Raw genomic sequence first — 27,950 nt, 5'->3', positions numbered from 1 at the left:
GCACCCCAAGCTGAACCTATGACCAAGGAAGAACCAAACGCTTCCTGCTCTCCGTGAACGAGGTGCAGCCCGTTCCCTAATTCAGTCCATCACGGAAACAGGACTGTGCAATTCACACAAACACGATTCCGGGAAGCAGGACAAATACTGAGAAGCGCTGCTACTAGCCGAAAGGAGAGCTATAATCAAAGCCTGTCAGCTGAACCTGTTACCCAGAAAATTAAAAACTTCTGCCGCTACTTGGGGATACAAATGACGAATACCCACTGAGACCATGCAGAGAATACCCAGGGGAAAATGACGACGATTCGGAAACTTTTAAAAAGAGAAGCCCAGCCTTTACAGACCTGCGGTGCATCCGGCTCGGCGGGCGGCTCTCCCACGACGAGGTCACTGTTGGGGCTCGGCTTCTCGCAGGAATCGCCGCCCAGCAGTTCCTCCGCCGACAGGACGGGCACCGGCGGCGGCGGCCAAGCGGCCTCGGGCACGGCGCGGGCCGGCGCCGCCACGCACAGGTTGTAGGAGTAGGGCAAGGTGCCCTCGCAGAAGTCGGCCGGGAAGGCGGCGCCGGCCAGCGAGAAGCGCTGCGCGCCCAGGCAGCGCAGCACGGCGGGCGGCCCGGCCCGGCGCAGCCGCGCCAGCACGGCCAGCGCCACGCTCAGCACCAAGAGCGCCGACAGCAGCGCCAGCGCCAGCACCAGGTAGAACTGCAGCTCGGCCGCCGCCGCCGCCTCCTCCTCGGCGCCCGCCGGCCGCTCGCTCAGCTCCGGCAGCGCCTCCTGCAAGCTCTCGGCCAGCACCACGTGCAGCGTGGCCGTGGCCGACAGCGCCGGCTGCCCGTGGTCCTTCACCACGGCCACCACACGCTGCTTGGCCGCGTCCCGCTCGGACACGGCGCGCGCCGTGCGCACCTCGCCGCTGTGCAGCCCCACGCGGAACAGCGCCGGCTCCGACGCCTGCACCAGCTCGTACGACAGCCACGCGTTGCGCCCCGCGTCCGCGTCCACCGCCACCACCTTGGCCACCAGGTAGCCGGCCTCGGCCGAACGCGGCACCACCTCGAAAGGCGTCGCCGCCCCTCCCGCCGCCTCTCCCGCCGCCGCCGCCGCCGCCGGCCACAGCACCCTGGGCGCGTTGTCGTTGCGGTCCAGCACGAAGACGCGCACCGTGGCCGTGGAGCTGCGCGCCGGCGAGCCGCCGTCCTGCGCCCGCACGGCCACCGTGAACTCGCGGCACTGCTCGTAGTCCAGGGAGCGCTGCGCGTACAGCGCGCCGCTCCGCGCCTCCACCGACACGAGCGGCGCCGCGCCCGCCGCGCCCGCGCTGCCGCCCGCCAGCCAGTAGCTCACGCGCCCGTTGGCGCCCGCGTCCGCGTCCCGCGCCTGCACGCGCAGCACCAGCGCGCCCGCCGCGTTGTTCTCCGCCACGTACGCGCTGTACGCCGCCTCCTCGAACACCGGCGCGTTGTCGTTCACGTCCGACACCTCCAGCACCAGCTCCCTGCTGCTCCACAGCGCCGGCCTGCCCCGGTCCCGGGCCACCACCGTCACGCCATGCTCCGACGCCTGCTCCCGGTCCAGCGCGCCCGTCGTCACCACCTTGTACGAGCCGCCCGACGACGCCACGATCGACAGCGGCGCCTCTCCCGACAGCTCGCACGACACCTGACCGTTCTCGCCAGAGTCCGGGTCCTTTACATTCAGCAGGGCCACCACGGTGCCCACCGGTGCGTCTTCAGGCACCGGGCTCGAGAGCGACAGAATGGTGATCTCGGGCGCGTTGTCGTTCTCGTCTGTGATGTCGATCTGCACTTCGCAGTGACTGGTGAGGCCGCCTCCGTCTGTCGCCTCCAGGCCGATGATGTATTTACTCTTCTCCTCGAAATCGAGGGCACCGGATGTCATTATCTCGCCGCTTTCGCTGTCGATAGTGAACAACTCCTTGACAGTATCCGGGACGCTGCTGAAGGAGTAGGAGACCCGCCCATTGGAGCCCGCATCTGCATCCGTGGCCACCACCCGCAGCACCAGCGACCCCACCGGCAGATTCTCGGCCACTCTCGCTTCATAGACGCTTTTGCTGAACACGGGCGGGTTGTCATTTGCGTCTGTCACATTGATCCGAATCTGGACTGATCCGGATCTCGCGGGGTCCCCACCATCAACTGCCGTCAGTACCAGATCAAAGGAGCTCTGCTTCTCTCGGTCCAAAGCCCTCTCGAGTACTAATTCAGGCTGCTTTTTTCCGCCTGCCTTTTCCTTCATAGATAGTGAGAAAGACGGGTCGCTGGTGAGTTGGTAAGTCAGCAATGAGTTTGTTCCTACATCAGCGTCTCGGGCCATTTCCAAAGGAAACTGAGCACCGGGAAGCGTCCATTCACTAATCTCGAGGTCCAGTGAAGCCTTGCTGAAGGTCGGGGAATTGTCATTCACGTCCTCGATGGCCACCTCGACGTGGAAAATGTTCAGCGGGTTGTGCACCAGCGCCTCGAAGCTGACGGAGCAGGTCGCCGAGTCGCCGCACATCTCCTCCCGGTCCAGCCTCTCATTCACGTACAGGTTCCCGTTCTCCTCATTCACCGTGAAGTATTTCAGCTGCTTCTTGCCGGCAGACGCCACCCGCAGCTTGCGCGCCGGCAGCTCGTCCGCGCTGAGCCCCAGGTCCCGCGCCAGCGGCCCCACGAGCGAGCCTCTGCCCAGCTCCTCGGGGATGGCGTAGCGGACCCGCTCGGCCGCCGCCCGGCCCCACACGCACAGCAGCACCGCGGCCAGCAGCGCTCGCCCGCCGCCCGGCCCAAGCCTCTGCCGCCGCCTCACCGCCATTCTCTGCCCGCAGCGCTCGCCGCGCTCCTGCCTCCTGCCGCTGCCCTGCCTCCCTTCCAGCCGCTCTCGCCGCCCGCAACACACACCGCTCAAAGGCTGCGACCTCGCCGCGCCGCCTCTCGCCGCCTCTCGCCGCCTCTCGCCGCTGCTGCTGGCGGCGGTGCCGCTGCCGCTGTGGCCGGCGCCGGGCGAGCGAGCAGCCTGCGGGGGCAGGACGCTGCGGCGGCGGCGGCGGCGGCTCCAGCGCCGCTCGGCGGCGGCCAACAGCGACACCCGGAGGCGCCGCCGCGCCACTGCAGCCGCCGGAGCGCCGCGCTCAGGGGGGCCCGGCTTTGGGCGGGGCTCAGCGGCGGCACCGGCCCCGGGGCTCTCCCGCCTGCCCGCACCGCCACCAGCTCCTGACTAACCACCAGCAGGAACCCTTACGATTACAGCAACAATATCCGTGTGATAACGATCTCATTATTTCTAGCTGCAATAGACATGGAAACAAGTATCACACTGTATCAACGACTTTTGCACTCTCTGGTTTGAGATGGCATGAAAATCAGAAACCAAATATGTGTTCCAAAAATACAAACTGGCTCCTTCATGCACAGTCAAACAATTGAAAGCAAAATCTGAAAAGAAGATTGCTGAGATGCTTTACAATTTAATTGTTCCAGTGGTACCTGAGATATTGTTTGCCCATCACCTGTGCAAAACCCGTGTAAACCCAAAGGACATTTTTACAGTGATTAACACTCGTAAAGAAATGTAAAGCCCAGAAGCAGTGGATCTGCTCTCAGATAAATGGCAGTGTACATACATCCCTGGCAGAGAATAAGAAAGTGCAAAGCAGTGCAGACTCTGCCCTGTGTCCGTCCTTACACTGACTCTTCTTCCATACAGAAAAACCTTCTGTGGTTTTGGTGGACACTCAAAAATTTTAGGCCTGCTACAAATATTGATTTAATATCTTCATTGTTTTGATTTTCCTAACCTTTGGGCAAAAGTCCCAGCATCTCCCAAATCTGTTTTGGGACTGCAAAATCAGCTGAATGGTTTCCAATGAATTCTGAAGACTCATGTGCAAACCCCAAACTTCCATTGGACATCATCAGAGATCAGGAGATATTTCATTGCTGTGATTTTTCTGTGCTTTACCACAACATTGCCTTAAAAATTCTTTCCCAGAGCATGTGGAAACTCACTGAGGCCTCAAGCTGCAAAGTAAGCAAGCTGCAGGAGTATTTCAGGACTCTGCGGTCTCTCTGACTGGACTAAATGACCTCACTGGGCAGCAGAACAACAGAAGTCCTTGGCACTTACTGTATCAGAGAAGCCAAACCCAATACCTCCCACTGCCATACATGGGGCCAGTCTTTGGCTACTGTGACACATCAGGGCCTGTGCAGTGCAGGAAATCACACAGAGCACCATGTAGGTATGTAGACCTCAGAGACACAAGAAGAATCCCCAGGTAAGTGGAATTGAACAGCAGCATTTTACAGCTACCCACTTGAGTTCAGTAATTTTTCATTTTCCGCACACACAACATTCTGTCTTCATTTGGTTCTCAAGGGAGGTTACTATTTCCTGCAAAGCAGTACTCACAAGTGGGAAGGAAACATGAACCATGGCCTTCCAGGAAACAGAGCCTGAATTGAGATCCAAGGTGGAAAATGTAATTACCACTTCCACAAACTCTCTCTCAAGAAATGTACTTCCCCTCTTTTACCACATGCACAGATCCACAAAGATGTGACTGCTCCTGAGGTCATTTTTACATCTCTTAACATATGACAACATTAGAAGACAGATATATCCCCCTCACATATCCTCATTCCACATCAGCTGTAATAACATGTCAAGGAAAGAAAACCACACAAGCAATGCAGAGATGCAGAAGAAGTGCTTTCAGAGAAACTCACCAGGAGGAAATCTCAGGCTTCTCTGTGGGCAAGGAAATTCATCCTCGAGAGCACCTGGAACCCACTGAGGTCTCAGGCTGGAAGTGTGACCTTGAAATCTTGTTCTGGACTACCAGGGTGTCTTCATTTCATTAAACACTCAAGAGCTCTCATCAGCTTTTCTACTTTGTGGCCTGCTCATACCCCACAAGTTTGAGGGCCTAAGTTTGAAGGCCTAAGTTTGAAGGCCTAAATTTGAGGGCCTAAGTTTGAAGGCCTAAGTTTGAAGGCCTAAGTTTGAGGGCCTAAGTTAGAAGGCCTAACTTAGAAGGCCTAAGTTAGAAGGCCTAAGTTTGAAGGCCTAAGTTTGAAGGCCTAAGTTTGAGGGCCTAAGTTTGAAGGCCTAAGTTTGAAGGCCTGGTTTTAAACACCTAAGTTTGAAGGCCTAACTTGTGTCAGCTGTAACAGGTACATGAGAAACATATCTAATATGTAGTGGTAAGGCACTCCAAGTAATTTCTTTAGAGAATATGCAAAGAAAAATGCACAGAACCATAACTATGTGACCCATACAACAGCTAGGGAAAACTGAATATTTACACCAACCCTTTACATATTTCAGCAACTCTCTCACCTGCCCTGTTGCTGTGCTGGCAAAATGCTCAGACATCACCCAACCCAAGAGGGATCCCTTTGCAGACAGACACCACTGGAAGAACTTTTCCACACAACTTCTCCTTATGGAGAACAGGGAACACAACACAGGTCCACAGGTATGGACTCTGCTCATCACTGATATTTGAAGAAATGTAACATCTTCTAACAGACACTAGCAATATGCAGGTCAGTTCAAGACTCAGACCAGGAGCAACTCAAAGATGTCTTCATTCTTCCTAAGCACATGGACAGTTTTGAATATATGCCATTCTGCAACCTTTCATGTGAAGTTTATGCCCATATCCAAGAGCTACCACTCACAGGGAAGAGCTGTATCCAACGTGACAAAGGATAAAATTAGTGACTTTCTGGGACATGCTTCAAATAAAAAGCCCCAAACCAAGACTTTGCTTGTAAATTAGACTCTCCCCTCCCTGCAATCCTACCAATTTCAATACCAACAAAACATCAGCAGTAACATCAACAAGCAAGAGCCATTGATAACATCTGGAGGTCTGCTCAAGACTTGGGAAAGCTTAGTACAAACACAGTGAAACTCTACATCACAACTTGAACAAGGACATACAGCTGGGAAAATGACATTTCCCACACCATTTCTTAGACACACAAGCCCTGAAGCTCCCTGGGCACTGCTTCCCCAGAGAAATTCATTGGAGGATTGCCATCCTTTTCTGCACACAGGAAAAGGGCACTTGGTGTAAGTGGCACAGGCCGTGGCACGAGGCATGATGTGAAGGCACACTCAGATTAGAGGATCACTGAACCCCCCTTTGCCGGCTTAGGGGCCAGTTTCTCCCTGGGAACAATCTCTCCCTGACTGTCCATCACGACTATGTCACAATCACGATCTAGTGACTCTAGAGACATTTTCAGATAGAGTTTCAGACACACACAAGGCCACCTCTACCTGGTCATGACAAACAAGGCAACAGTTAAACTACCATTCACAGAGAGCACCCCATTACAGAAAAGCAAACTTATGAATCCACAGCTTGGCCGTTTATAATCTGAGCATATTCATTTTATCTAGTCCAGCAATGGACCATGGAAATTAAAAAAACACCTGCTTTCTCTCCAACAGTGCTTCCTCACACGCTGCACCTGCAAGAGTCTCCTCAAACTCGTTACAGATTCTATGGTTCTCTCTGACCTTTACCATTAGTAGATGTACTCCACTGCCAGAAAAGTTGCAGATACAACTTACCATGGCTACATTTCATTTCTTAACACGTGCATGTGAGAAATGAGACAATTTCTCCCATTACAAATTTAAGGAAACACATCTATGAATGTCTTTCCCGGTCGAGTTGTGAAAATGAAAGGCATGTATGGGACAGCCAGGAAAACGTAAGAGATGTGATCAGATACTACCAGATGTAAAGGCCCAACCTGAGATCAGTACAAAGAACAAAAGAAGAAGATAACGTCTGCAGAAATGAAGGGATCTCATTCATCTGGATTATGGCTTTTGGAGAAAATACGTAATCTAGGTATTAAAGATTGTTATTGGAATAAATTTCCTTACTGCAAACCTCCCTTTGTGACGTTTCAGATTAGAATACATAAGGGTGTTATTTAAATATATGGACCATGCATTAAATATATTACAATACCTTAAATACATTAAAATAACATGTAAACACACCTGTTCTCAATAGAACTTCAGTAATATCTGTTAAACCACACATATTCGGGAAGGAGAAAATTGTATTTCATTATACTACAGATCCACACTGAAAACTTATCTGTCTCTTAACAGTTTTTCACCCACAGAGCCCAGTATTTCCATCTCCGGCCTCTAAAATATTGCATGTAGTGCCTCGACACGTTGAAAACAATTTCCATTAAAATGCCAGATAATCAGAACATTTCCCTTCAACATGCACCAGGATAAACTATAGCCTTCAAACAGGAGTCTTTACAGCTCTGTACTAAGAGAGAAAAAATATTTGTCTGCTAAATACATCTCAGAGAAGAAGCAGCAAGGGGGTGAAACACCACCTGTACATCAAAAGATACTGAGGCAGTGAGGATCATATGATACAGAAAGAACTTCATTTAGAAAAACCCTCCAGCCAAGAGCAGTCTCCCTTATCACGCATCCCTCCCAAACTGGAAAGCCAAGACCCGACCCCATGTCTGGGGTGGTGCAGCAAGAAGCCCCGCGATGAGCACGTCCCTAACAGAGACTTTGCCTTCCCTGTCAGCACACATCGCTCTGCAGGACACGGAAAAGAGGAGAGAAGTAATAGAAGAAAGAAGAGCGGATAAAAACTGGTAGAGGGAACTCACCGGTGCGGAGGCGGAATCCGCGGGCAGGGCGCCGGCGGGGTCCTGGTCCCCGAGCAGCGGCGCGGGCTCGTCGGGCGGCGGGCGGGCCGGGAGGGTGTCGCAGCAGCTGGCGGCCGAGAAGCGCAGCTGGCTCTTGCGCGAGTCGGCCGTGAGCGACACGTCGTGCGAGTAGGACTGCAGGAAGGCGCGCACGCCGTCGATGCCCACGAAGTGCGACACGGGCACGCCGCGCAGGGCGCCGCTGTCGGCCGGCAGCAGGTGCTGGCGGTGCCAGCGGCGCAGGCGCAGCGCCAGCAGCAGCAGCAGGAAGGCCACGAAGAGGCACGACACGGCGGCCACGGCCAGCACGAGCCAGCGCGTCAGGCTGGCGGCCGGCTCGCCCGGCGCCGCCGCCTCGTCGGCCGCGCTGCCCAGCTCGGCCAGCAGCTCGGCCACGCTCTCGGCCAGCACCACGCTCAGCGTGGCCGTGGCCGAGAGCGCCGGCCGCCCGTGGTCCCGCACCAGCACCACCAGGCTGTGGCGCGCCGCGTCGCGGGCCAGCGGCGAGCGCGCCGTGCGCACCTCGCCGCTGTGCAGCCCCACGCGGAACAGCCCCGGCTCCGTGGCCTTGGCCAGCTCGTAGGACAGCCACGCGTTCTGCCCCGCGTCCGCGTCCACCGCCACCACCTTGGCCACCAGCGCGCCGGCCTCCGACCGGCGCGGCGCCAGCTCCACGCCCGACCACGCCGCGCCCGAGCCCGCCGCTGCGCCCGCCGGCGGGTACAGCACCTGCGGCGCGTTGTCGTTCTCGTCCACGATCAGCAGCCGCACCGACACGTTGCTGCTCAGCGCCGGCGCGCCGCCGTCCTCCGCCCACACCCACAGCTGCAGCTCGCGCACCTGCTCGTAGTCCAAGGAGCGCAGCGCGTACAGCGCGCCCGTCTCCGCCTGCACCGACACGTACGACGACAGCGGCGCGCCCCGCACCCGCCCCTCCGCCAGCCGGTAGCGCACGCGCGCGTTCTGCCCCCAGTCCGCGTCCGTGGCGCGCACCGTCAGCACCAGCGCACCCGCCGCGTTGTTCTCCGCCAGCCGCGCGCTGTAGCGCTCCTCCACGAACACCGGCGCGTTGTCGTTCACGTCCAGCACCCGCAGCGCCAGCACCGCGCTGCTCTGCAGCGACGGCGACCCGCCGTCCGCCGCCCGCACCGTCACGTTGTACTCCCACACCTGCTCCCGGTCCAGCTCGCTCGCTGTCACCACGCTGTAGTAGCTGCCGCGAGAGCTCTCCAGCCGGAATGGGACATCCCCGTCCAGGGAGCAGCGCACATCGCCGTTAGCCCCGGAGTCCAGATCCTGGACATGCAAAAGGGCAACCACCGTCCCCCTCGGGGCGTCTTCAGAAATCTCGCTCAGTGCTGATTGCACGGAAATCTCGGGAGCATTGTCGTTGACATCTGTCACTGTGATAGTAATTTTTGCCGTGTCAGAGAGTTCTCCTCCATCATGTGCCTGAACCTCAAGTTCGTGGGAGGAGATTTCCTCGAAATCCAAGTCGTCCTTAACAGTTATTTCTCCAGTCTCAGAGTCGAGATTAAAAAGTTCTGAAGCATGGTCTGAAATTTTATGGAAGCTGTATTTCACCTGCCCATTCAGACCTTCGTCGGCGTCCGTTGCCGTGACGGAGACGAGGGCAGAGCCCACGGGCACGTCCTCGGGCACTCGCACCGTGTACTCCGCCTGGCTGAACACGGGCGCGTTGTCGTTCGCGTCCAGCACCGTCACGCGGATCCGAGCCGTGCCCGTCCGTGCCGGATCTCCGCCGTCCCTCGCCCTCAGCACCAGCTCGTGAAACGCCGCCTCCTCCCGGTCCAGCACCTTGGCCAGCACCAGCTCGGGACGCTGATCGCCGCCGGGGCCCGCCTGCACGGCCAGCGAGAAGTGCTCGTCGCCGCTCAGCTCGTAGCTCTGCAGGGAATTACGGCCCGAATCTGGGTCTTGTGCTTCTCGGAGAGGAAATCGCGACCCCGGCGCCGCTATCTCGCTCACTCTTAATTCTTTTTCCGTCTCTCGGAAGCTGGGTGCGTTGTCATTAATGTCCTTGATTTCCACTTCGATTTCATAAAACTTCATTTCCCCCTCCACTATCAGCTCACAGCGCAGCACGCATTGCTGAACACTCTGGCACAGCTGCTCTCTGTCGATCCTCTCCGCCGTCACTAAATGTCCGGTCTTCCCGTGCACAGTGAAATACTGCGTCCTACCCTTAGAGACAACGCGGACGGCATTATCGCGGATCTCCGTCAGGTGCAGCCCCAGGTCCTTGGCCACGTCGCCCACGAACGAGCCCTTGGGCATCTCCTCGGGCACCGAGTAGCGCAGCTGCCCCCACGCCGCCTGCCACGCCGCCAGCAGGACGGCCCCGAGCAGAGCTCGCTGCCGCCGGCCCCAGCGCCTCCCCGCCGCGCACATCTCCGCCGCGGCACCGCAACACCGGCGGGAGCTCTGCGCCCCCGCTCACGGATCTGGCTCACAGTGTAGCTCCGGCGCTCCGCTCCCGGCCGCTGCTGCCAGACTCCTCCGACCCCCTTCAGCACATTCCCCACCGCGGGGACGATCGCAGACTGCTCCGCCGCCGACTCACACACCGGCACCGCCAGCGAGCCGGGCCGCAGCGGGCGGGGCTGCCGCGCTCCGAGCTTCCTCCCGCTCCTCTCGGTCAACAGCGGCGCCCGCAGCTCTCTGCCGGCACTGCACGCAGTGAAATGCAATGTATTTATTTTAATACGGCGGACGGAGCATCACGAGTCCTAGCACAGTAGTACAAAAGCAGAGCTTTCATCACAAATATTTCTAGAAGACATGATGGAATGACCGGCGCAAGGGTAATGAAAGAAAGCCGTCTCTGACATACAGCTCTAGGTTACTTCATCACTCTGTGCCAACTCTATTTATAGCTACCCAGGAGGCAGAAAAGTACCTGAAATGAACCTGTCCGGTTTATACGCAATTCTATTCCATCAATTCATTCTATAATCCCAGGAAGAGACTTTTCTTTTCTCCGAAGTTAAGACGTAAAGGCTTGACGCTCACTAGCAAAACCTTGTTCTGATTATTGCGTATTCATGGAGCTATGGCACATTTTCAACAACGGGAAATGATCATTAGAGCTGCACACCTTAGACTCTGATGGCCTTTGATAGATTTTCAAGTATACCCGATTCAAGTGCTTAAAGTGTCAATTGACAAAACTCTTACACATTTGATGGCAATATTTGAATCTTAGAGGCTTATTATCCTTTTAAACCGACATTTGTAAGAAATACTGGGGAAGGAGGGGTAGAAGGGGGAACCAACCAAAACCAAACAAACAACCAAAAAAATCCCCTAAGAGGACGAACTCTCTGTACAGGGTCCAAAGACCTCTCTTTTTATAAAAAAGAATAAGAATACAGGCTCTGGAAGGGAAAAAAATCCCCATTTGAGACCTCAGTCTTCATCTACACCTGTGTATGAAGGAAATGCTAGGAGTGGTAAAAAAGAAAAAGGGAATTACCAGCCAGAATGGAAAAAGAAAACTAGCAAAATTAACTCGCCCCACTAATGGTACCAGCCCTGCCATTTCTGCAGCAGTGCTCACGCAAAAGATGAGTGTCAGTCTCTTCTTTCACTCCGGATGAAGAACCTGTCACTTTTCTATCCATAAGAAGAGATTCTTTCTGGAGTCCAAGGCCAAAAAGGTGTTAAACAAAGGGTATGTGGCCAGCTTTTAAACAGGTCCCAGAATACAGGGTAAATTTCAGGATAAACCGCTCATGAAGGAAAAATCTGCAATAGCTACTATCTGCGTTATTTCCCCAATTCCTTCATGCAGAACCGGCTAATCTCCTGCACAGTTATGATTCCCCATCACAGCTGATAACTAATGCGATTTTAGTCAACTCAAGAGATGCAGACAAAACCTCTTAGATTAACCTGAAGCTGTTGCCACCGCACAATCAGGAACTATGACTAATTGTCTGTTCTCAGAAGAAGAAATAATTTTGTTCTTTCATTCCTTCTCGGAGACATGGACCGGCCACTCCCACCTACATTACACGGGGAAACCCAAGGAAAGGAGAGCTGCGGTTCGGAAAGACACAAGGGGAACAGCAGGAGCTCGCGGCTCTGCAGAAAGAACTGCAGAGATTAATAATGACTGGAATAATGAAGCAACTTCGCCCACCACTCCAGAAGAAAACTTATCCCGAAATTCCACTTATACCACTCGACATTTCCAGCAGGGAGGAACAACCTGTGATTTCTCCTTCCGTGTCGAAAATCCACACATCTCAGTGGAAAAAAGCCCGAATAACAAGCCAACACATGCCCCTTCCTACCAACAAACCAGAAATTAAAATTCCCTTTTCGGAATTCTGTCACACACAGAATCAATGGATCACTTTCTGCAAAGCAAGAATCCGTGTTCTCCGTTGAGCTGATACATAACTATTAAAAAAAACTTTGAAAAATCACGACTGGGAAATATATATCCGTCCTATTAATGCTGCCCTTTCTGCAGCACCATTCGCTCAAAACATGGGACACTACACGGCAAATTTTAGAAACAGGATTAAAACCCGGGTTGACGTCAGACAGACAATATCAGGGGAAGAAAATGGTCAGCCTCACTAGACCTACAGCACGTGAAGCAGCCTTCTCTCAAATCATGGGAGGGCAAACAGGAGAGGGTTACAACCACATGCAACTCCTCAAACAACAGAGCCAGATGCATGTGCCCTTTCAGAGTAAATACTGAAATAGTATCGACCAAATGATAATGCCCAGGTCTCGACAAGCGTATCAATCTGGGGCAAAAAGAGAAAGCCTGTTAAGAAAGGCTCAAGGAGAATAGTAGGTGCTTACGGTTTTACAGACCTGCGGTAGGTCGGGTTGGGCAGACACTTCTCCCTCGATAGCGCTGCTGTTGGAGCTTGGCTTCTCGCAGAAATCGCCGCCCAGCAGCTCCTCCGCCGACAGGACGGGCACCGGCGGCGGCGGCGGCGGCCAAGCGGCCTCGGGCACGGCGCGGGCCGGCGCCGCCACGCACAGGTTGTAGGAGTAGGGCAAGGTGCCCTCGCAGAAGTCGGCCGGGAAGGCGGCGCCGGCCAGCGAGAAGCGCTGCGCGCCCAGGCAGCGCAGCACGGCGGGCGGCCCGGCCCGGCGCAGCCGCGCCAGCACGGCCAGCGCCACGCTCAGCACCAAGAGCGCCGACAGCAGCGCCAGCGCCAGCACCAGGTAGAACTGCAGCTCGGCCGCCGCCGCCGCCGCCTCCTCGGCGCCCGCCGGCCGCTCGCTCAGCTCCGGCAGCGCCTCCTGCAAGCTCTCGGCCAGCACCACGTGCAGCGTGGCCGTGGCCGACAGCGCCGGCTGCCCGTGGTCCTTCACCACGGCCACCACACGCTGCTTGGCCGCGTCCCGCTCGGACACGGCGCGCGCCGTGCGCACCTCGCCGCTGTGCAGCCCCACGCGGAACAGCGCCGGCTCCGACGCCTGCACCAGCTCGTACGACAGCCACGCGTTGCGCCCCGCGTCCGCGTCCACCGCCACCACCTTGGCCACCAGGTAGCCGGCCTCGGCCGAACGCGGCACCACCTCGAAAGGCGTCGCCGCCCCTCCCGCCGCCTCTCCCGCCGCCGCCGCCGCCGCCGGCCACAGCACCCTGGGCGCGTTGTCGTTGCGGTCCAGCACGAAGACGCGCACCGTGGCCGTGGAGCTGCGCGCCGGCGAGCCGCCGTCCTGCGCCCGCACGGCCACCGTGAACTCGCGGCACTGCTCGTAGTCCAGGGAGCGCTGCGCGTACAGCGCGCCGCTCCGCGCCTCCACCGACACGAGCGGCGCCGCGCCCGCCGCGCCCGCGCTGCCGCCCGCCAGCCAGTAGCTCACGCGCCCGTTGGCGCCCGCGTCCGCGTCCCGCGCCTGCACGCGCAGCACCAGCGCGCCCGCCGCGTTGTTCTCCGCCACGTACGCGCTGTACGCCGCCTCCTCGAACACCGGCGCGTTGTCGTTCACGTCCGACACCTCCAGCACCAGCTCCCTGCTGCTCCACAGCGCCGGCCTGCCCCGGTCCCGGGCCACCACCGTCACGCCATGCTCCGACGCCTGCTCCCGGTCCAGCGCGCCCGTCGTCACCACCTTGTACGAGCCGCCCGACGACGCCACGATCGACAGCGGCGCCTCTCCCGACAGCTCGCACGACACCTGACCGTTCTCGCCGGAGTCCCGATCCCGAACTTTCAGCAGGGCCACCACGGTGCCCACCGGTGCGTCCTCTGGCACGGGGCTCGACAGCGACAGAATCGTGATTTCCGGCGCATTGTCATTCTCGTCGGTGATGTCGATCTGCACTTCGCAGTGACTGGTAAGCCCGCCTCCGTCTGTCGCCTCCAGGCTGAAGATGTATTTATTCTTCTCCTCGAAATCGAGGGGACCCACCACTCTGACCTCACCACTGTCACTGTCGACCGTGAACAATCTGCGAAATCCTTCCGGGACGTTGCTGAAGGAATAGAAGACCTGCCCGTTGGAGCCGGCGTCCGCATCCGTGGCCATTACTTGCAACACCAGTGACCCCGCCGGCAGATTCTCCGTAGCTCGTGCCTCGTATACTCTTTTACTGAACACAGGCTGGTTATCATTTGCATCCGTCACGTTGATGCGAACCTGGACAGTCCCGGACCTCGAGGGATCCCCGTGATCTACGGCCGTCAGCACCAACTCAAAGGAGCTCTGCATCTCTCGGTCCAATGCTTTCTCCAGCACTAATTCAGGCTGCTTCTTTCCACCCGGGTTGTCATCCAAGATGAGAGAGAAGGACGGGTTGCTGGAGAGCTCGTAAGTCAGCTGGGAGTTACTTCCTGCGTCGGCGTCTCGGGCCATTTCCAAAGGAAAACGAGTCCCGGGAACCGTCAGTTCCGTGATTTCCAGTTCCAGAGCAGGCTTGCTAAAAACCGGGGAATTGTCATTCACATCCTCGATCGCCACCTCGACGTGGAAAATGTTCAGCGGGTTGTGCACCAGCGCCTCGAAGCTGACGGAGCAGGTCGCCGACTCGCCGCACATCTCCTCCCGGTCCAGCCTCTCATTCACGTACAGGTTCCCGTTCTCCTCATTCACCGTGAAGTATTGCTTCTCGTCGCTCAGCCGCAGCTTGCGCGCCGGCAGCTCGTCCGCGCTGAGCCCCAGGTCCCGCGCCAGCGGCCCCACGAGCGAGCCTCTGCCCAGCTCCTCGGGGATGGCGTAGCGGACCCGCTCGGCCGCCGCCCGGCCCCACAGGCACACCAGCACCGCGGCCAGCAGCGCTCGCCCGCCGCCCGGCCCAAGCCTCTGCCGCCGCCTCACCGCCATTCTCTGCCCGCAGCGCTCGCCGCGCTCCTGCCTCCTGCCGCTGCCCTGCCTCCCTTCCAGCCGCTCTCGCCGCCCACAACACACACCGCTCAAAGGCTGCGAGCTCGCCGCGCCGCCTCTCGCCGCCTCTCGCCGCCTCTCGCCGCCGCTGCTGGCGGCGGTGCCGCTGCCGCTGTGGCCGGCGCCGGGCGAGCGAGCAGCCTGCGGGGGCAGGACGCTGCGGCGGCGGCGGCGGCGGCTCCAGCGCCGCTCGGCGGCGGCCAACAGCGACACCCGGAGGCGCCGCCGCGCCACTGCAGCCGCCGGAGCGCCGCGCTCAGGGGGGCCCGGCTTTGGGCGGGGCTCAGCGGCGGCACCGGCCCCGGGGCTCTCCCGCCTGCCCGCACCGCCACCAGCTCCCGACTAACCACCAGCAGGAACCCTTACGATTACAGCAACAATATCCGTGTGATAACGATCTCATTATTTCTAGCTGCAATAGACATGGAAACAAGTATCACACTGTATCAACGACTTTTGCACTCTCTGGTTTGAGATGGCATGAAAATCAGAAACCAAATATGTGTTCCAAAAATACGAACTGGCTCCTTCATGCACAGTCAAACAATTGAAAGCAAAATCTGAAAAGAAGATTTCTGAGATGCTTTACAATTTAATTGTTCCAGTGGTACCCGAGATATTGTTTGCCCATCACCTGTGCAAAACCCGTGTAAACCCAAAGGACATTTTTACAGTGATTAACACTCGTAAAGAAATGTAAAGCCCAGAAGCAGTGGATCTGCTCTCAGATAAATGGCACTGTACATACATCCCTGGCAGAGAATAAGAAAGTGCAAAGCAGTGCAGACTCTGCCCTGTGTCCGTCCTTACACTGCCTCTTCTTCCATACAGAAAAACCTTCTGTGGTTTTGGTGGAGACTCAAAAATTTTAGGCCTGCTACAAATATTGATTTAATATCTTCATTGTTTTGATTTTCCTAACCTTTGGGCAAAAGTCCCAGCATCTCCCAGATCTGTTTTGGGACTGCAAAATCAGCTGAATGGTTTCCAATGAATTCTGAAGACTCATGTACAAACCCCAAACTTCCATTGGACATCATCAGAGATCAGGAGATATTTAATTGCTGTGATTTTTCTGTGCTTTACCACAACATTGCCTTAAAAATTCTTTCCCAGAGCATGTGGAAACTCACTGAGGCCTCAAGCTGCAAGGTAAGCAAGCTGCAGGAGTATTTCAGGACCATGAGGTCTCTCTGACTGGACTAAATGACTTCACTAGGCAGCAGAACAACAGAAGTCCTTGGCACTTACTGTGTCAGAGAAGCCAAACCCAATACCTGCCACTGCCATACATGGGGCCAGTCTTTGGCTACTGTGACACATCAGGGCCTGTGCAGTGCAGGAAATCACAGAGAGCACCATGTAGGTATGTAGACCTCAGAGACACAAGAAGAATCCCCAGGTAAGTGGAATTGAACAGCAGCATTTTACAGCTACCCACTTGAGTTCAGTAATTTTTCATTTCCTCACACACAACATTCTGTCTTCATTTGGTTCTCAAGGGAAGTTACTATTTCCTGCATAGCAGCACTCACAAGTGGGAAGGAAACATGAACCATGGCCTTCCAGGAAACAGAACCTGAATTGAGATCCAAGGTGGAAAATGTAATTGCCACTTCCACAAACTCTCTATCAAGATACATACTTCCCCTCTTTTACCACATGCACAGATCCACAAAGATGTGACTGCTCCTGAGGTCATTTTTACATCTCTTAACATATGACAACATTAGAAGACAGATATATCCCCCTCACATGTCCTCATTCCACATCAGCTGTAATAACATGTCAAGAAAAGAAAACCACACAAGCAATGCAGAGATGCAGAAGAAGTGCTTTCAGAGAAACTCACCAGGAGGGAATCTCAGGCTTCTCTGTGGGCAAGGAAATTCATCCTCGAGAGCACCTGGAACCCACTGAGGTCTCTGGCTGGAAGTGTGACCTTGAAATCTTGTTCTGGACTACCAGGGTGGCTTCATTTCACTAAACACTCAAGGGCTCTCATCAGCTTTTCTACTTTGTGGCCTGCTCATAGCCCACAAGTTAGAAGGCCTAAGTTAGAAGGCCTAAGTTTAAAGGCCTAAGTTTAAAGGCCTGATTTTAAAGGCCTAAGTTTGAAGGCCTAACTTGTGTCAGCTGTAACAGGTACATGAGAAACATATCTAATATGTAGTGGTAAGACACTCCAAGTAATTTCTTTGGAGAAAATGCAAAGAAAAATGCACAGAACCACAACTATGTGACCCATACAACAGCTAGGGAAAACTGAATATTTACACCAATCCTTTAGATATTTCAGCAACTCTCTCACCTGCCCTGTTGCTGTGCAGACAAAATGCTCAGACATCACCCAACCCAAGAGGGATCCCTTTGCACACAGACACCACTGGAAGAACTTTTCCACACAACTTCTCCTTATGGAGAACAGGGAACACAACACAGGTCCACAGGTATGGACTCTGCTCATCACTGATATTTGAAGAAATGTAACATGTTCTAACAGACACAAGCACTATGCAGGTCAGTTCAAGACTCAGACCAGGAGCAACTCAAAGATGTCTTCATTCTTCCTAAGCACATGGACAGTTTTGAATATATGCCATTCTGCAACCTTTCATGTGAAGTTTATGCCCATATCCAAGAGCTACCACTCACAGGGAAGAGCTGTATCAGACGTGACAAAGGATAAAATTAGTGACTTTCTGGCACGTGCTTCAAATAAAAAGCCCCAAACCAAGACTTTGCTTGTAAGTTAGACTCTCCCCTCCCTGCAATCCTACCAATTTCAATACCAACAAAACATCAGCAGTAACATCAACAAACACGAGCCATTGATAACATCTGGAGGTCTGCTCCAGGCTTGGGAAAGCTTAGTACAAACACAGTGAAACTCTACATCACAACTTGAACACGGACATACAGCTGGGAAAATGACATTTCCCACAGCATTTCTTCTTCTAGACACACAAGCCCTGAAGCTCCCTGGGCACTGCTTCCCCAGAGAAATTCATTGGAGGATTGCCATCCTTTTCTGGACACAGGAAAAGGGCGCTTGGTGTAAGTGGCACCGGCCTTGGCACGAGGCATGATGTGAAGGCACACTCAGATTAGAGCATCACTGAACCCCCCCTTTGCCTGCTTAGGGGCCAGTCTCTCCCTGGGAACAATCTCTCCCTGACTGTCCATCACGACTATGTCACAATCACGATCTAGTGATTCTAGAGACATTTTCAGATAGAGTTTCAGACACACACAGGGCCGCCTTTACCTGGTCATGACAAACAAGGCAACAGTTAAACTACCATTCACAGAGAGCACCCCATTACAGAAAAGCAAACGTAGGAATCCACAGCGTGGCCGTTTATAATCTGAGCATATTCATTTTATCTAGTCCAGCAATGGACCATGGAAGTTAAAAAAACACCTGCTTTCTCTCCAACAGTGCTTCCTCACACGCTGCACCTGCAAGAGTCTCCTCAAACTCGTACAGATTCTATGGTTCTCTCTGACCTTTACCATTAGCAGATGTACTCCACTGCCAGAAAAGTTGCAGATACAACTTACCATGGCTAACATTTCATTTCTTAATGTGTGCGGGTGAGAAATGAGACAATTTCTCCCATTACAAATTTAAGGAAACACATCTATGAATGTCTTTCCCGGTCGAGTTGTGAAAATGAAAGGCATGTATGGGACAGCCAGGAAAACGTAAGAGATGTGATCAGATACTACCAGATGTAAAGGCCCAACTTGAGATCAGTACAAAGAACAAAACAAGAAGATAACGTCTGCAGAAATGAAGGGATCTCATTCATCTGGATTATGGCTTTTGGAGAAAATACGTAATCTAGGTATTAAAGATTGTTATTGGAATAAATTTCTTTACTGCAAAGCTCCCTTTGTGACGTTTCAGATAGAATACATAAGGGTATTAATTGAATATATTGACTATGCATTAAATATATTGCAATACCTTAAATACATTACAATAACATGTAAACACACCTGTTCTCAATAGAACTTCCGTAATATCTGTTAAACCACACATATTCGGGAAGGAGAAAATTGCATTTCATGATACTACAGATCCACACTGAAAACTTATCTGTCTCTTAACAATTTTTTCACACACAGAGCCCAGTATTTCCATCTCCGGCCTCTAAAATATTGCATGTTGTGCCTCGACCTCGATACCTGGAAAACAATTTCCATTAAAATGCCAGATAATCAGACGGTTTCCCTTCAACATGCACCAGGATAAACTATAGACTTCAAACAGGAGTCTTTACAGCTCTGTACTAAGAGGGAAGAAATATTTGTCTGCTAAATACATCTCAGAGAAGAAGCAGCAAGGGGGTGAAACACCACCTGTACATCAAAAGATACTGAAGCAGTGAGGATCATATGATACAGAAAGAACTTCATTTAGAAAAACCCTCCAGCCAAGAGCAGTCTCCCTTATCACGCATCCCTCCCAAACTGGAAAGCCAAGACCCGACCCCATGTCTGGGGTGGTGCAGCAAGAAGCCCCGCGATGAGCACGTCCCTAACAGAGACTTTGCCTTCCCTGCCAGCACACATCGCTCTGCAGGACACGGAAAAGAGGAGAGAAGTAATAGAAGAAAGAAGAGCGGATAAAAACTGGTTCAGGGAACTCACCGGTGCGGAGGCGGAATCCGCGGGCAGGGCGCCGGCGGGGTCCTGGTCCCCGAGCAGCGGCGCGGGCTCGTCGGGCGGCGGGCGGGCCGGGAGGGTGTCGCAGCAGCTGGCGGCCGAGAAGCGCAGCTGGCTCTTGCGCGAGTCGGCCGTGAGCGACACGTCGTGCGAGTAGGACTGCAGGAAGGCGCGCACGCCGTCGATGCCCACGAAGTGCGACACGGGCACGCCGCGCAGGGCGCCGCTGTCGGCCGGCAGCAGGTGCTGGCGGTGCCAGCGGCGCAGGCGCAGCGCCAGCAGCAGCAGCAGGAAGGCCACGAAGAGGCACGACACGGCGGCCACGGCCAGCACGAGCCAGCGCGTCAGGCTGGCGGCCGGCTCGCCCGGCGCCGCCGCCTCGTCGGCCGCGCTGCCCAGCTCGGCCAGCAGCTCGGCCACGCTCTCGGCCAGCACCACGCTCAGCGTGGCCGTGGCCGAGAGCGCCGGCCGCCCGTGGTCCCGCACCAGCACCACCAGGCTGTGGCGCGCCGCGTCGCGGGCCAGCGGCGAGCGCGCCGTGCGCACCTCGCCGCTGTGCAGCCCCACGCGGAACAGCCCCGGCTCCGTGGCCTTGGCCAGCTCGTAGGACAGCCACGCGTTCTGCCCCGCGTCCGCGTCCACCGCCACCACCTTGGCCACCAGCGCGCCGGCCTCCGACCGGCGCGGCGCCAGCTCCACGCCCGACCACGCCGCGCCCGAGCCCGCCGCTGCGCCCGCCGGCGGGTACAGCACCTGCGGCGCGTTGTCGTTCTCGTCCACGATCAGCAGCCGCACCGACACGTTGCTGCTCAGCGCCGGCGCGCCGCCGTCCTCCGCCCGCACCCACAGCTGCAGCTCGCGCACCTGCTCGTAGTCCAAGGAGCGCAGCGCGTACAGCGCGCCCGTCTCCGCCTGCACCGACACGTACGACGACAGCGGCGCGCCCCGCACCCGCCCCTCCGCCAGCCGGTAGCGCACGCGCGCGTTCTGCCCCCAGTCCGCGTCCGTGGCGCGCACCGTCAGCACCAGCGCGCCCGCCGCGTTGTTCTCCGCCAGCCGCGCGCTGTAGCGCTCCTCCAAGAACACCGGCGCGTTGTCGTTCACGTCCAGCACCCGCAGCGCCAGCACCGCGCTGCTCTGCAGCGACGGCGACCCGCCGTCCGCCGCCCGCACCGTCACGTTGTACTCCCACACCTGCTCCCGGTCCAGCTCTCCCGCTGTCACCACGCTGTAGTAATTGCTCTGCGACCTTTGCAGCCGGAACGGGACGCCCCCTTCGAGGGAGCAGCGCACCTGGCCATTTGCCCCTGAGTCTCGATCTTGTACGTGCAACAGGGCTACCACTGTCCCCGAAGGGGCATCCTCAGAAATTTCGCTGAGCGCTGACCTCACTGAAATCTCGGGTGCGTTATCGTTTATGTCTGTGACAGTGATCGCAACTTCTGCAGTGTCGGACAGGCCAGCCCCGTCCCGTGCCTGCACCTCCAGTTCGTAGGAGGTGCCTTCCTCGAAGTCCAGGCTCCGCAACAGAGTGATCTCTCCACTCTCAGAATCTAAGTAGAATATTTTCAAGGCTTTCTCTGTGATTTTCTTAAACGAGTATTTCACATGACCATTCACCCCTTCGTCGGCGTCCGTTGCCGTGACAGCAATGATTACGGAGCCCACGGGCACGTCCTCGGGCACTCGCACCGTGTACTCCGCCTGGCTAAACACGGGCGCGTTGTCGTTCGCGTCCAGCACCGTCACGCGGATCCGAGCCGTGCCCGTCCGTGCCGGATCGCCGCCGTCCATCGCCCTCAGCACCAGCTCGTGAAACGCCGCCTCCTCCCGGTCCAGCACCTTGGCCAGCACCAGCTCGGGACGCTGATCGCCGCCGGGGCCCGCCTGCACGGCCAGTGAGAAGTGCTCGTCGCCGCTCAGCTCGTAGCTCTGCAGGGAATTCCGGCCCGAGTCAGGATCATGGGCGTCTGGCAGGGGAAAGCGCGACCCCGGGACCGTCGCCTCGCTTATTCTCTCTTCCAGCTCAATTTCCTTGAAGCTGGGTGCGTTGTCATTTATGTCCTTGATTTCCACTTCTATTCCATAAAACTTCATTTCCCCCTCCACTATCAGCTCACAGCGCAGCACGCATTGCTGCTCACTCTCGCACAGCTGCTCTCTGTCGATCCTCTCCGCTGTCACTAAATGTCCCGTCTTCCCGTGCAGCGCGAAATACTGCGTCCTACCTTCGGTAACAACACGGACAGCATTATCACTGATCTGCGGCAGCTGCAGCCCCAGGTCCTTGACCACGTCGCCCACGAACGAGCCCTTGGGCATCTCCTCGGGCACCGAGTAGCGCAGCTGCCCCCACGCCGCCTGCCACGCCGCCAGCAGGACGGCCCCGAGCAGAGCTCGCTGCCGCCGGCCCCAGCGCCTCCCCGCCGCGCACATCTCCGCCGCGGCACCGCAGCACCGCAACGGCTCCCCACCGCCGACCGCCGATCTGCCTCACTGTCCTTCTCTGGCTCGCTGCTCCCGGTCGCTCTGCCACCGGCTGTCCGTCTACTTCGCTGGAAATCGGTTCTGAACCTCTGGGCCGATCGCAGACCGCTCGGTCGGGCCAGTTATCCGGCGATCTTGTGATCGAGCGGGTCCGCAGCGGGCGGGGCTGCAGCGCTCCGAGCTTCCTCTCGCTCCTCTCGGTCAACAGCGGCGCCCGCAGCCTCCGCCCGGCACTGCAGGCACCGAGCGCCGCCCGCCCCGCCTTGCTCCCTGCAGGGGACAGTCGCCGCGGAGACGCCGCTTTTCGTCCCGCGCCGATCTCCTGCCTCCGCATTGCTCCAGCCGATCTCTGCCTTCATCCTCCACGCTAGCACCACCGGGAGGAAGGCACAGGCATTCCGTGCGCGTGGTTCTTTAACCGCACGGCAAACTCTTCACTTACCTATGACATTATTCATAAATTCAAACATATATTTCGTATTTTGCACTGTAGCTTATTGTTATTCTTATCCTTTTTGTTCAAAAGCATCTTCAACAACAGGCTCTCAGAGAGAAAACATTAAGATACCATATCCCGAAAATACAAAGCTATCAGGTTCATTAAAACAAGCGGGACGAGAGCAATGACACACTTGTTGAAGCCAGGGAGCTAATTATTACAGGACTGAATTACAGGTAGAGATAAAGATGCAGCTAAAACTCTCAAGGAAATTTTCAGGACTTCAAATATTTGATATCCTTTCCTAAGATACGCCTTGTATTTTCTTAGTTTACACAGATTTACATTTAAGCAAGTCATTCTAGGTTCCCTTTTTTTCCCTAAAATCAACGTGTAAAGCACCGTAGTTCGTTAGTAAACAATTCATCTAAGTATTTGTTAATAACGATGATAGGATATGTGTTGAAGAAAATTATGGAACGGTAGAAAAAATTTAAAACTCTTGAAACTGAGCTGACCACTATTCAATGTGCAAATGGGCTTCATTCAAGTGCCTAAACCCTCCTCTGGCCAATCTCCCTGATATGGGACCCATTCGCATCTCAGATGTTTATCCGAGTAAACAGAACTGCAAACATTTGCTGCTCTTAATATATGCGCCTTTTACTAAACCTCACAATATTATTGTGAAAAGAGGATATAAAAATAAAAATCTCAGAAACAGAAATCTTTCAACACTCTCACCATTGTACGAAATAAAGATCTTGAAGAGCAAAACAGAACCAGCAAGGAAGCAAAAACGAAGTCATCTAGTCCCACTAATGCATAACCCCCGCTACAAAACGGGCGACAATCTCCTTTTTCACTCAGGATGGAGAATGGAACTTTCCACGTTCGTTTCCCTTCTAAATCGAACAGGGACAAAACAGAGAGTTTTAAAAACGGGTTTGGGTAAAGCTATACACGAGTTCCAAGCACACCCTTTCTGAACAAATCAGTCAGGAAGGATAAAAGCTCCAACACCAGGTCTCACTGCTTTCTCAGTTTTTTTTCTCCTCCACTCAATCATACAGAATCAGCCATTCATCTTCCAAAGAAATACGAATCTGCATTCAATGTTGGTAACAAATTCTAATGTACAGAGCTCGAGTGTTGAAGACAAAACCTCGCACCTCAAGCTGAACCTATGCCCAAGGAAGAACCAAACGCTTCCTGCTCTCCGTGAACGAGGTGCAGCCCGTTCCCTAATTCAGTCCGTCACGGAAACAGGACTGTGCCACTCACACAAACACGACTCCGAGAAGCAGGACAAATACTGAGAAGCGCTGCTACTAGCCGAACGGAGAGCTACAATCAAAGGCTGCCAGCTGAAGATGTTACCCAGAAAAATTAAAACCTTCTGCCGCTACTTGGGGATACAAATGACGAATACCCACTGAGACCATGCAGAGAATACCCAGGGGAAAATGACGACCATTCGGAAACTTTTAAAAAGAGAAACCCAGCCTTTACAGACCTGCGGTGCATCCGGCTCGGCGGGCGGCTCTCCCTCGACGAGGTCACAGTTGGGGCTCGGCTTCTCGCAGGAATCGCCGCCCAGCAGCTCCTCCGCCGACAGGACGGGCACCGGCGGCGGCGGCGGCGGCCAAGCGGCCTCGGGCACGGCGCGGGCCGGCGCCGCCACGCACAGGTTGTAGGAGTAGGGCAAGGTGCCCTCGCAGAAGTCGGCCGGGAAGGCGGCGCCGGCCAGCGAGAAGCGCTGCGCGCCCAGGCAGCGCAGCACGGCGGGCGGCCCGGCCCGGCGCAGCCGCGCCAGCACGGCCAGCGCCACGCTCAGCACCAAGAGCGCCGACAGCAGCGCCAGCGCCAGCACCAGGTAGAACTGCAGCTCGGCCGCCGCCGCCGCCTCCTCCTCGGCGCCCGCCGGCCGCTCGCTCAGCTCCGGCAGCGCCTCCTGCAAGCTCTCGGCCAGCACCACGTGCAGCGTGGCCGTGGCCGACAGCGCCGGCTGCCCGTGGTCCTTCACCACGGCCACCACACGCTGCTTGGCCGCGTCCCGCTCGGACACGGCGCGCGCCGTGCGCACCTCGCCGCTGTGCAGCCCCACGCGGAACAGCGCCGGCTCCGACGCCTGCACCAGCTCGTACGACAGCCACGCGTTGCGCCCCGCGTCCGCGTCCACCGCCACCACCTTGGCCACCAGGTAGCCGGCCTCGGCCGAACGCGGCACCACCTCGAAAGGCGTCGCCGCCCCTCCCGCAGCCTCTCCCGCCGCCGCCGCCGCCGCCGCCGGCCACAGCACCCTGGGCGCGTTGTCGTTGCGGTCCAGCACGAAGACGCGCACCGTGGCCGTGGAGCTGCGCGCCGGCGAGCCGCCGTCCTGCGCCCGCACGGCCACCGTGAACTCGCGGCACTGCTCGTAGTCCAGGGAGCGCTGCGCGTACAGCGCGCCGCTCCGCGCCTCCACCGACACGAGCGGCGCCGCGCCCGCCGCGCCCGCGCTGCCGCCCGCCAGCCAGTAGCTCACGCGCCCGTTGGCGCCCGCGTCCGCGTCCCGCGCCTGCACGCGCAGCACCAGCGCGCCCGCCGCGTTGTTCTCCGCCACGTACGCGCTGTACGCCGCCTCCTCGAACACCGGCGCGTTGTCGTTCACGTCCGACACCTCCAGCACCAGCTCCCTGCTGCTCCACAGCGCCGGCCTGCCCCGGTCCCGGGCCACCACCGTCACGCCATGCTCCGACGCCTGCTCCCGGTCCAGCGCGCCCGTCGTCACCACCTTGTACGAGCCGCCCGACGACGCCACGATCGACAGCGGCGCCTCTCCCGACAGCTCGCACCACACCTGACCGTTCTCGCCGGAGTCTCGGTCCCGAACTTTCAGCACGGCCACCACGGTGCCAGTCGGAGCGTCCTCGGGCACCGGGCTGGACACCGAGAGTAATGTGATCTCGGGCGCGTTGTCATTCACGTCTAGCACCTCCACCTCCACCATGGACTGTGCCACCAAACCCCCTCCATCCTTCGCCTCCACAGGCAAGCTAAATGCTCGCGTGTCCTCAAAGTCCAAAGCCTCCTGCAGTGTGACAGAGCCACTCTCTGCATCTATCACGAACTTCTGAAGTGCCTTGGCTGGCATTTTTCCGAAGCTGTAGGTGATGCGGGCGTTGGTGCCGGCGTCAGCATCTGAGGCTGACAGCTTTAGTACTTCCGAACCCGGCGCTGTGTTTTCGGGCAGGCTCACGCGGTATCGGTCCTGTTCAAATACGGGTGCATTGTCGTTGGCGTCCGTCACATTGACCCGAATCTGGACACTCCCGGACCTCACAGGGTCCCCGGCATCAACTGCTGTCAGCACCAGCTCGAAAGAATTCTGCTGCTCTCGGTCCAAGGCTCTCTCCAGAATTATTTCCGGCTTGCTTCCTTCCGGGCTCTCCTTAATTGCGAGAGAGAAGGACGGGTTGCTGGTGAGCTGGTAAGTCAGCAGCGAGTTGCTGCCCACGTCTGCGTCATGGGCCATCTCCAAAGGAAAACGAGCACCAGGAGGGATTAATTCACCAATCTCGAGGTCCAGGGCAGCCTTGCTGAAGGCCGGGGAATTGTCATTCACGTCCTCGATCGCCACCTCGACGTGGAAAATGTTCAGCGGGTTGTGCACCAGCGCCTCGAAGCTGACGGAGCAGGTCGCCGACTCGCCGCACATCTCCTCCCGGTCCAGCCTCTCATTCACGTACAGGTTCCCGTTCTCCTCATTCACCGTGAAGTATTGCTTCTCGTCGCTCAGCCGCAGCTTGCGCGCCGGCAGCTCGTCCGCGCTGAGCCCCAGGTCCCGCGCCAGCGGCCCCACGAGCGAGCCTCTGCCCAGCTCCTCGGGGATGGCGTAGCGGACCCGCTCGGCCGCCGCCCGGCCCCACACGCACAGCAGCACCGCGGCCAGCAGCGCTCGCCCGCCGCCCGGCCCAAGCCTCTGCCGCCGCCTCACCGCCATTCTCTGCCCGCAGCGCTCGCCGCGCTCCTGCCTCCTGCCGCTGCCCTGCCTCCCTTCCAGCCGCTCTCGCCGCCCGCAACACACACCGCTCAAAGGCTGCGAGCTCGCCGCGCCGCCTCTCGCCGCCTCTCGCCGCCTCTCGCCGCTGCTGCTGGCGGCGGTGCCGCTGCCGCTGTGGCCGGCGCCGGGCGAGCGAGCAGCCTGCGGGGGCAGGACGCTGCGGCGGCGGCGGCGGCTCCAGCGCCGCTCGGCGGCGGCCAACAGCGACACCCGGAGGCGCCGCCGCGCCACTGCAGCCGCCGGAGCGCCGCGCTCAGGGGGGCCCGGCTTTGGGCGGGGCTCAGCGGCGGCACCGGCCCCGGGGCTCTCCCGCCTGCCCGCACCGCCACCAGCTCCCGACTGAGGCCACCCCGAGGCCTTTCTGTCTCACATGTGCTGTCGGGCGCTCTCAGGGCACTCTTTTGAGTCACACAGAACAGTCAGAAGCAAATATTCATGGCAGGGTAGTAAAGAATTTAATTCACCTGCTCTTAATAAGATCACGGGTCATTAAAACCAGTAATAAACAATAATATTGGGAAGACTTCAATATCTTTTTCACACTTGTCTTGATATTGTCCTTTCATTATCTAGGACAAATTACTTGGAGATGTAGATCAATCTAAAGCAATGTAAGAATCCCCCTATTCCAAGATAGCAGAATAACATTTACTCTTTTCTTTCTCACTCATTAAACTTGCTTCATCTGCATCTCCATATCTCAGCACCTGACAATGGAAAGTGCAAAGGAACACTTAGTCCTTCAAAGACACAAACAATATTTTCAGTTTCCAACTCAAACTTTTCACTAGAGGCCATTTACTCCACAGCTCTGACATGAGCAGGAACACTTCTGGCTAGACTTGAACGATGGAAGCATGTCCAAAATTTCACAGGGAAATATCTTCTATTTTCACATAACTCACAATAAGAAGCTTTCTCTGAATCAAAACCTCCCTTCTTTTAGTGGAAAACAACATTCTGCTGTCCTGTGATCACTGGACATAAAAAGGGCTGCACTATTTTTCCTACAGGCTTGTTTATAAATAATTTCAAAAGTCTATGCAGAGCTATCATTTCACTTTGATTGAAGACCTAACCACCTTCAGTTCTTCCACACTGCAAACAAACTTAAGGCCACCTCTATGATCCTTCGGGGAACTCTAGCACATCCATTGGGATATTGGCCCATGATCTGCCTGTGGTCTAGAGTCTCA

General features: G+C 56.5%; 6 protein-coding genes across 6 annotated transcripts in view; all 6 read right to left on the bottom strand.

The window, feature by feature from the left end:
• Positions 1-27,950, bottom strand: part of LOC135280372 (protocadherin gamma-C5-like) — a 281,155-nt gene that overhangs the window by 206,772 nt on the left and 46,433 nt on the right. The window lies entirely within an intron of this gene.
• Positions 195-3,206, bottom strand: LOC135280148 (protocadherin gamma-B5-like). The gene has a single exon (XM_064387894.1). It carries the CDS (start codon positions 2,820-2,822, stop codon positions 237-239), a length of 2,586 nt encoding a protein of 861 aa, XP_064243964.1. The 5' UTR covers positions 2,823-3,206; the 3' UTR covers positions 195-236.
• Positions 2,912-10,330, bottom strand: LOC135280360 (protocadherin gamma-A12-like). The gene is made up of 2 exons (XM_064388181.1): positions 7,685-10,330; positions 2,912-3,220 (listed from the first exon to the last, which is right to left on the bottom strand). The coding sequence occupies exons 1-2, from the start codon at positions 10,133-10,135 to the stop codon at positions 2,912-2,914; spliced, it is 2,760 nt and encodes a 919-aa protein (XP_064244251.1). The 5' UTR covers positions 10,136-10,330.
• Positions 12,545-15,433, bottom strand: LOC135280359 (protocadherin gamma-B5-like). Its single transcript, XM_064388180.1, has one exon. The coding sequence runs from the start codon at positions 15,047-15,049 to the stop codon at positions 12,545-12,547; it is 2,505 nt and encodes an 834-aa protein (XP_064244250.1). The 5' UTR covers positions 15,050-15,433.
• Positions 19,121-22,808, bottom strand: LOC135280358 (protocadherin gamma-A12-like). The gene is made up of 2 exons (XM_064388179.1): positions 19,769-22,808; positions 19,121-19,141 (listed from the first exon to the last, which is right to left on the bottom strand). Exons 1-2 carry the CDS (start codon positions 22,217-22,219, stop codon positions 19,121-19,123), a joined length of 2,472 nt encoding a protein of 823 aa, XP_064244249.1. The 5' UTR covers positions 22,220-22,808.
• LOC135280008 (protocadherin gamma-B5-like) lies at positions 23,744-26,895 on the bottom strand. The gene has a single exon (XM_064387688.1). The coding sequence runs from the start codon at positions 26,692-26,694 to the stop codon at positions 24,115-24,117; it is 2,580 nt and encodes an 859-aa protein (XP_064243758.1). The 5' UTR covers positions 26,695-26,895; the 3' UTR covers positions 23,744-24,114.

This window comes from Passer domesticus, chromosome 13, assembly GCF_036417665.1.
Source record: "Passer domesticus isolate bPasDom1 chromosome 13, bPasDom1.hap1, whole genome shotgun sequence".
In the NCBI taxonomy this organism is placed as follows: domain Eukaryota; kingdom Metazoa; phylum Chordata; class Aves; order Passeriformes; family Passeridae; genus Passer; species Passer domesticus.
Note: the sequence above shows the minus strand (reverse complement) of the source record. Positions and strands in the feature narration are given on the sequence as shown.

Coding starts and splice junctions, on each gene's coding strand:
- LOC135280148 (XM_064387894.1), bottom strand. CDS start 2,822: ATGGCGGTGAGGCGGCGGCAGAGGCTTGGGCCGGGCGGCGGGCGAGCG.
- LOC135280360 (XM_064388181.1), bottom strand. CDS start 10,135: ATGTGCGCGGCGGGGAGGCGCTGGGGCCGGCGGCAGCGAGCTCTGCTC. Junction 3,221..7,684: donor CGGATTCCGCCTCCGCACCG/GTGAGTTCCCTC, acceptor GTGGTTAGTCAG/GAGCTGGTGGCGGTGCGGGC.
- LOC135280359 (XM_064388180.1), bottom strand. CDS start 15,049: ATGGCGGTGAGGCGGCGGCAGAGGCTTGGGCCGGGCGGCGGGCGAGCG.
- LOC135280358 (XM_064388179.1), bottom strand. CDS start 22,219: ATGTGCGCGGCGGGGAGGCGCTGGGGCCGGCGGCAGCGAGCTCTGCTC. Junction 19,142..19,768: donor CGGATTCCGCCTCCGCACCG/GTGAGTTCCCTG, acceptor GTGGTTTAACAG/ATATTACGGAAGTTCTATTG.
- LOC135280008 (XM_064387688.1), bottom strand. CDS start 26,694: ATGGCGGTGAGGCGGCGGCAGAGGCTTGGGCCGGGCGGCGGGCGAGCG.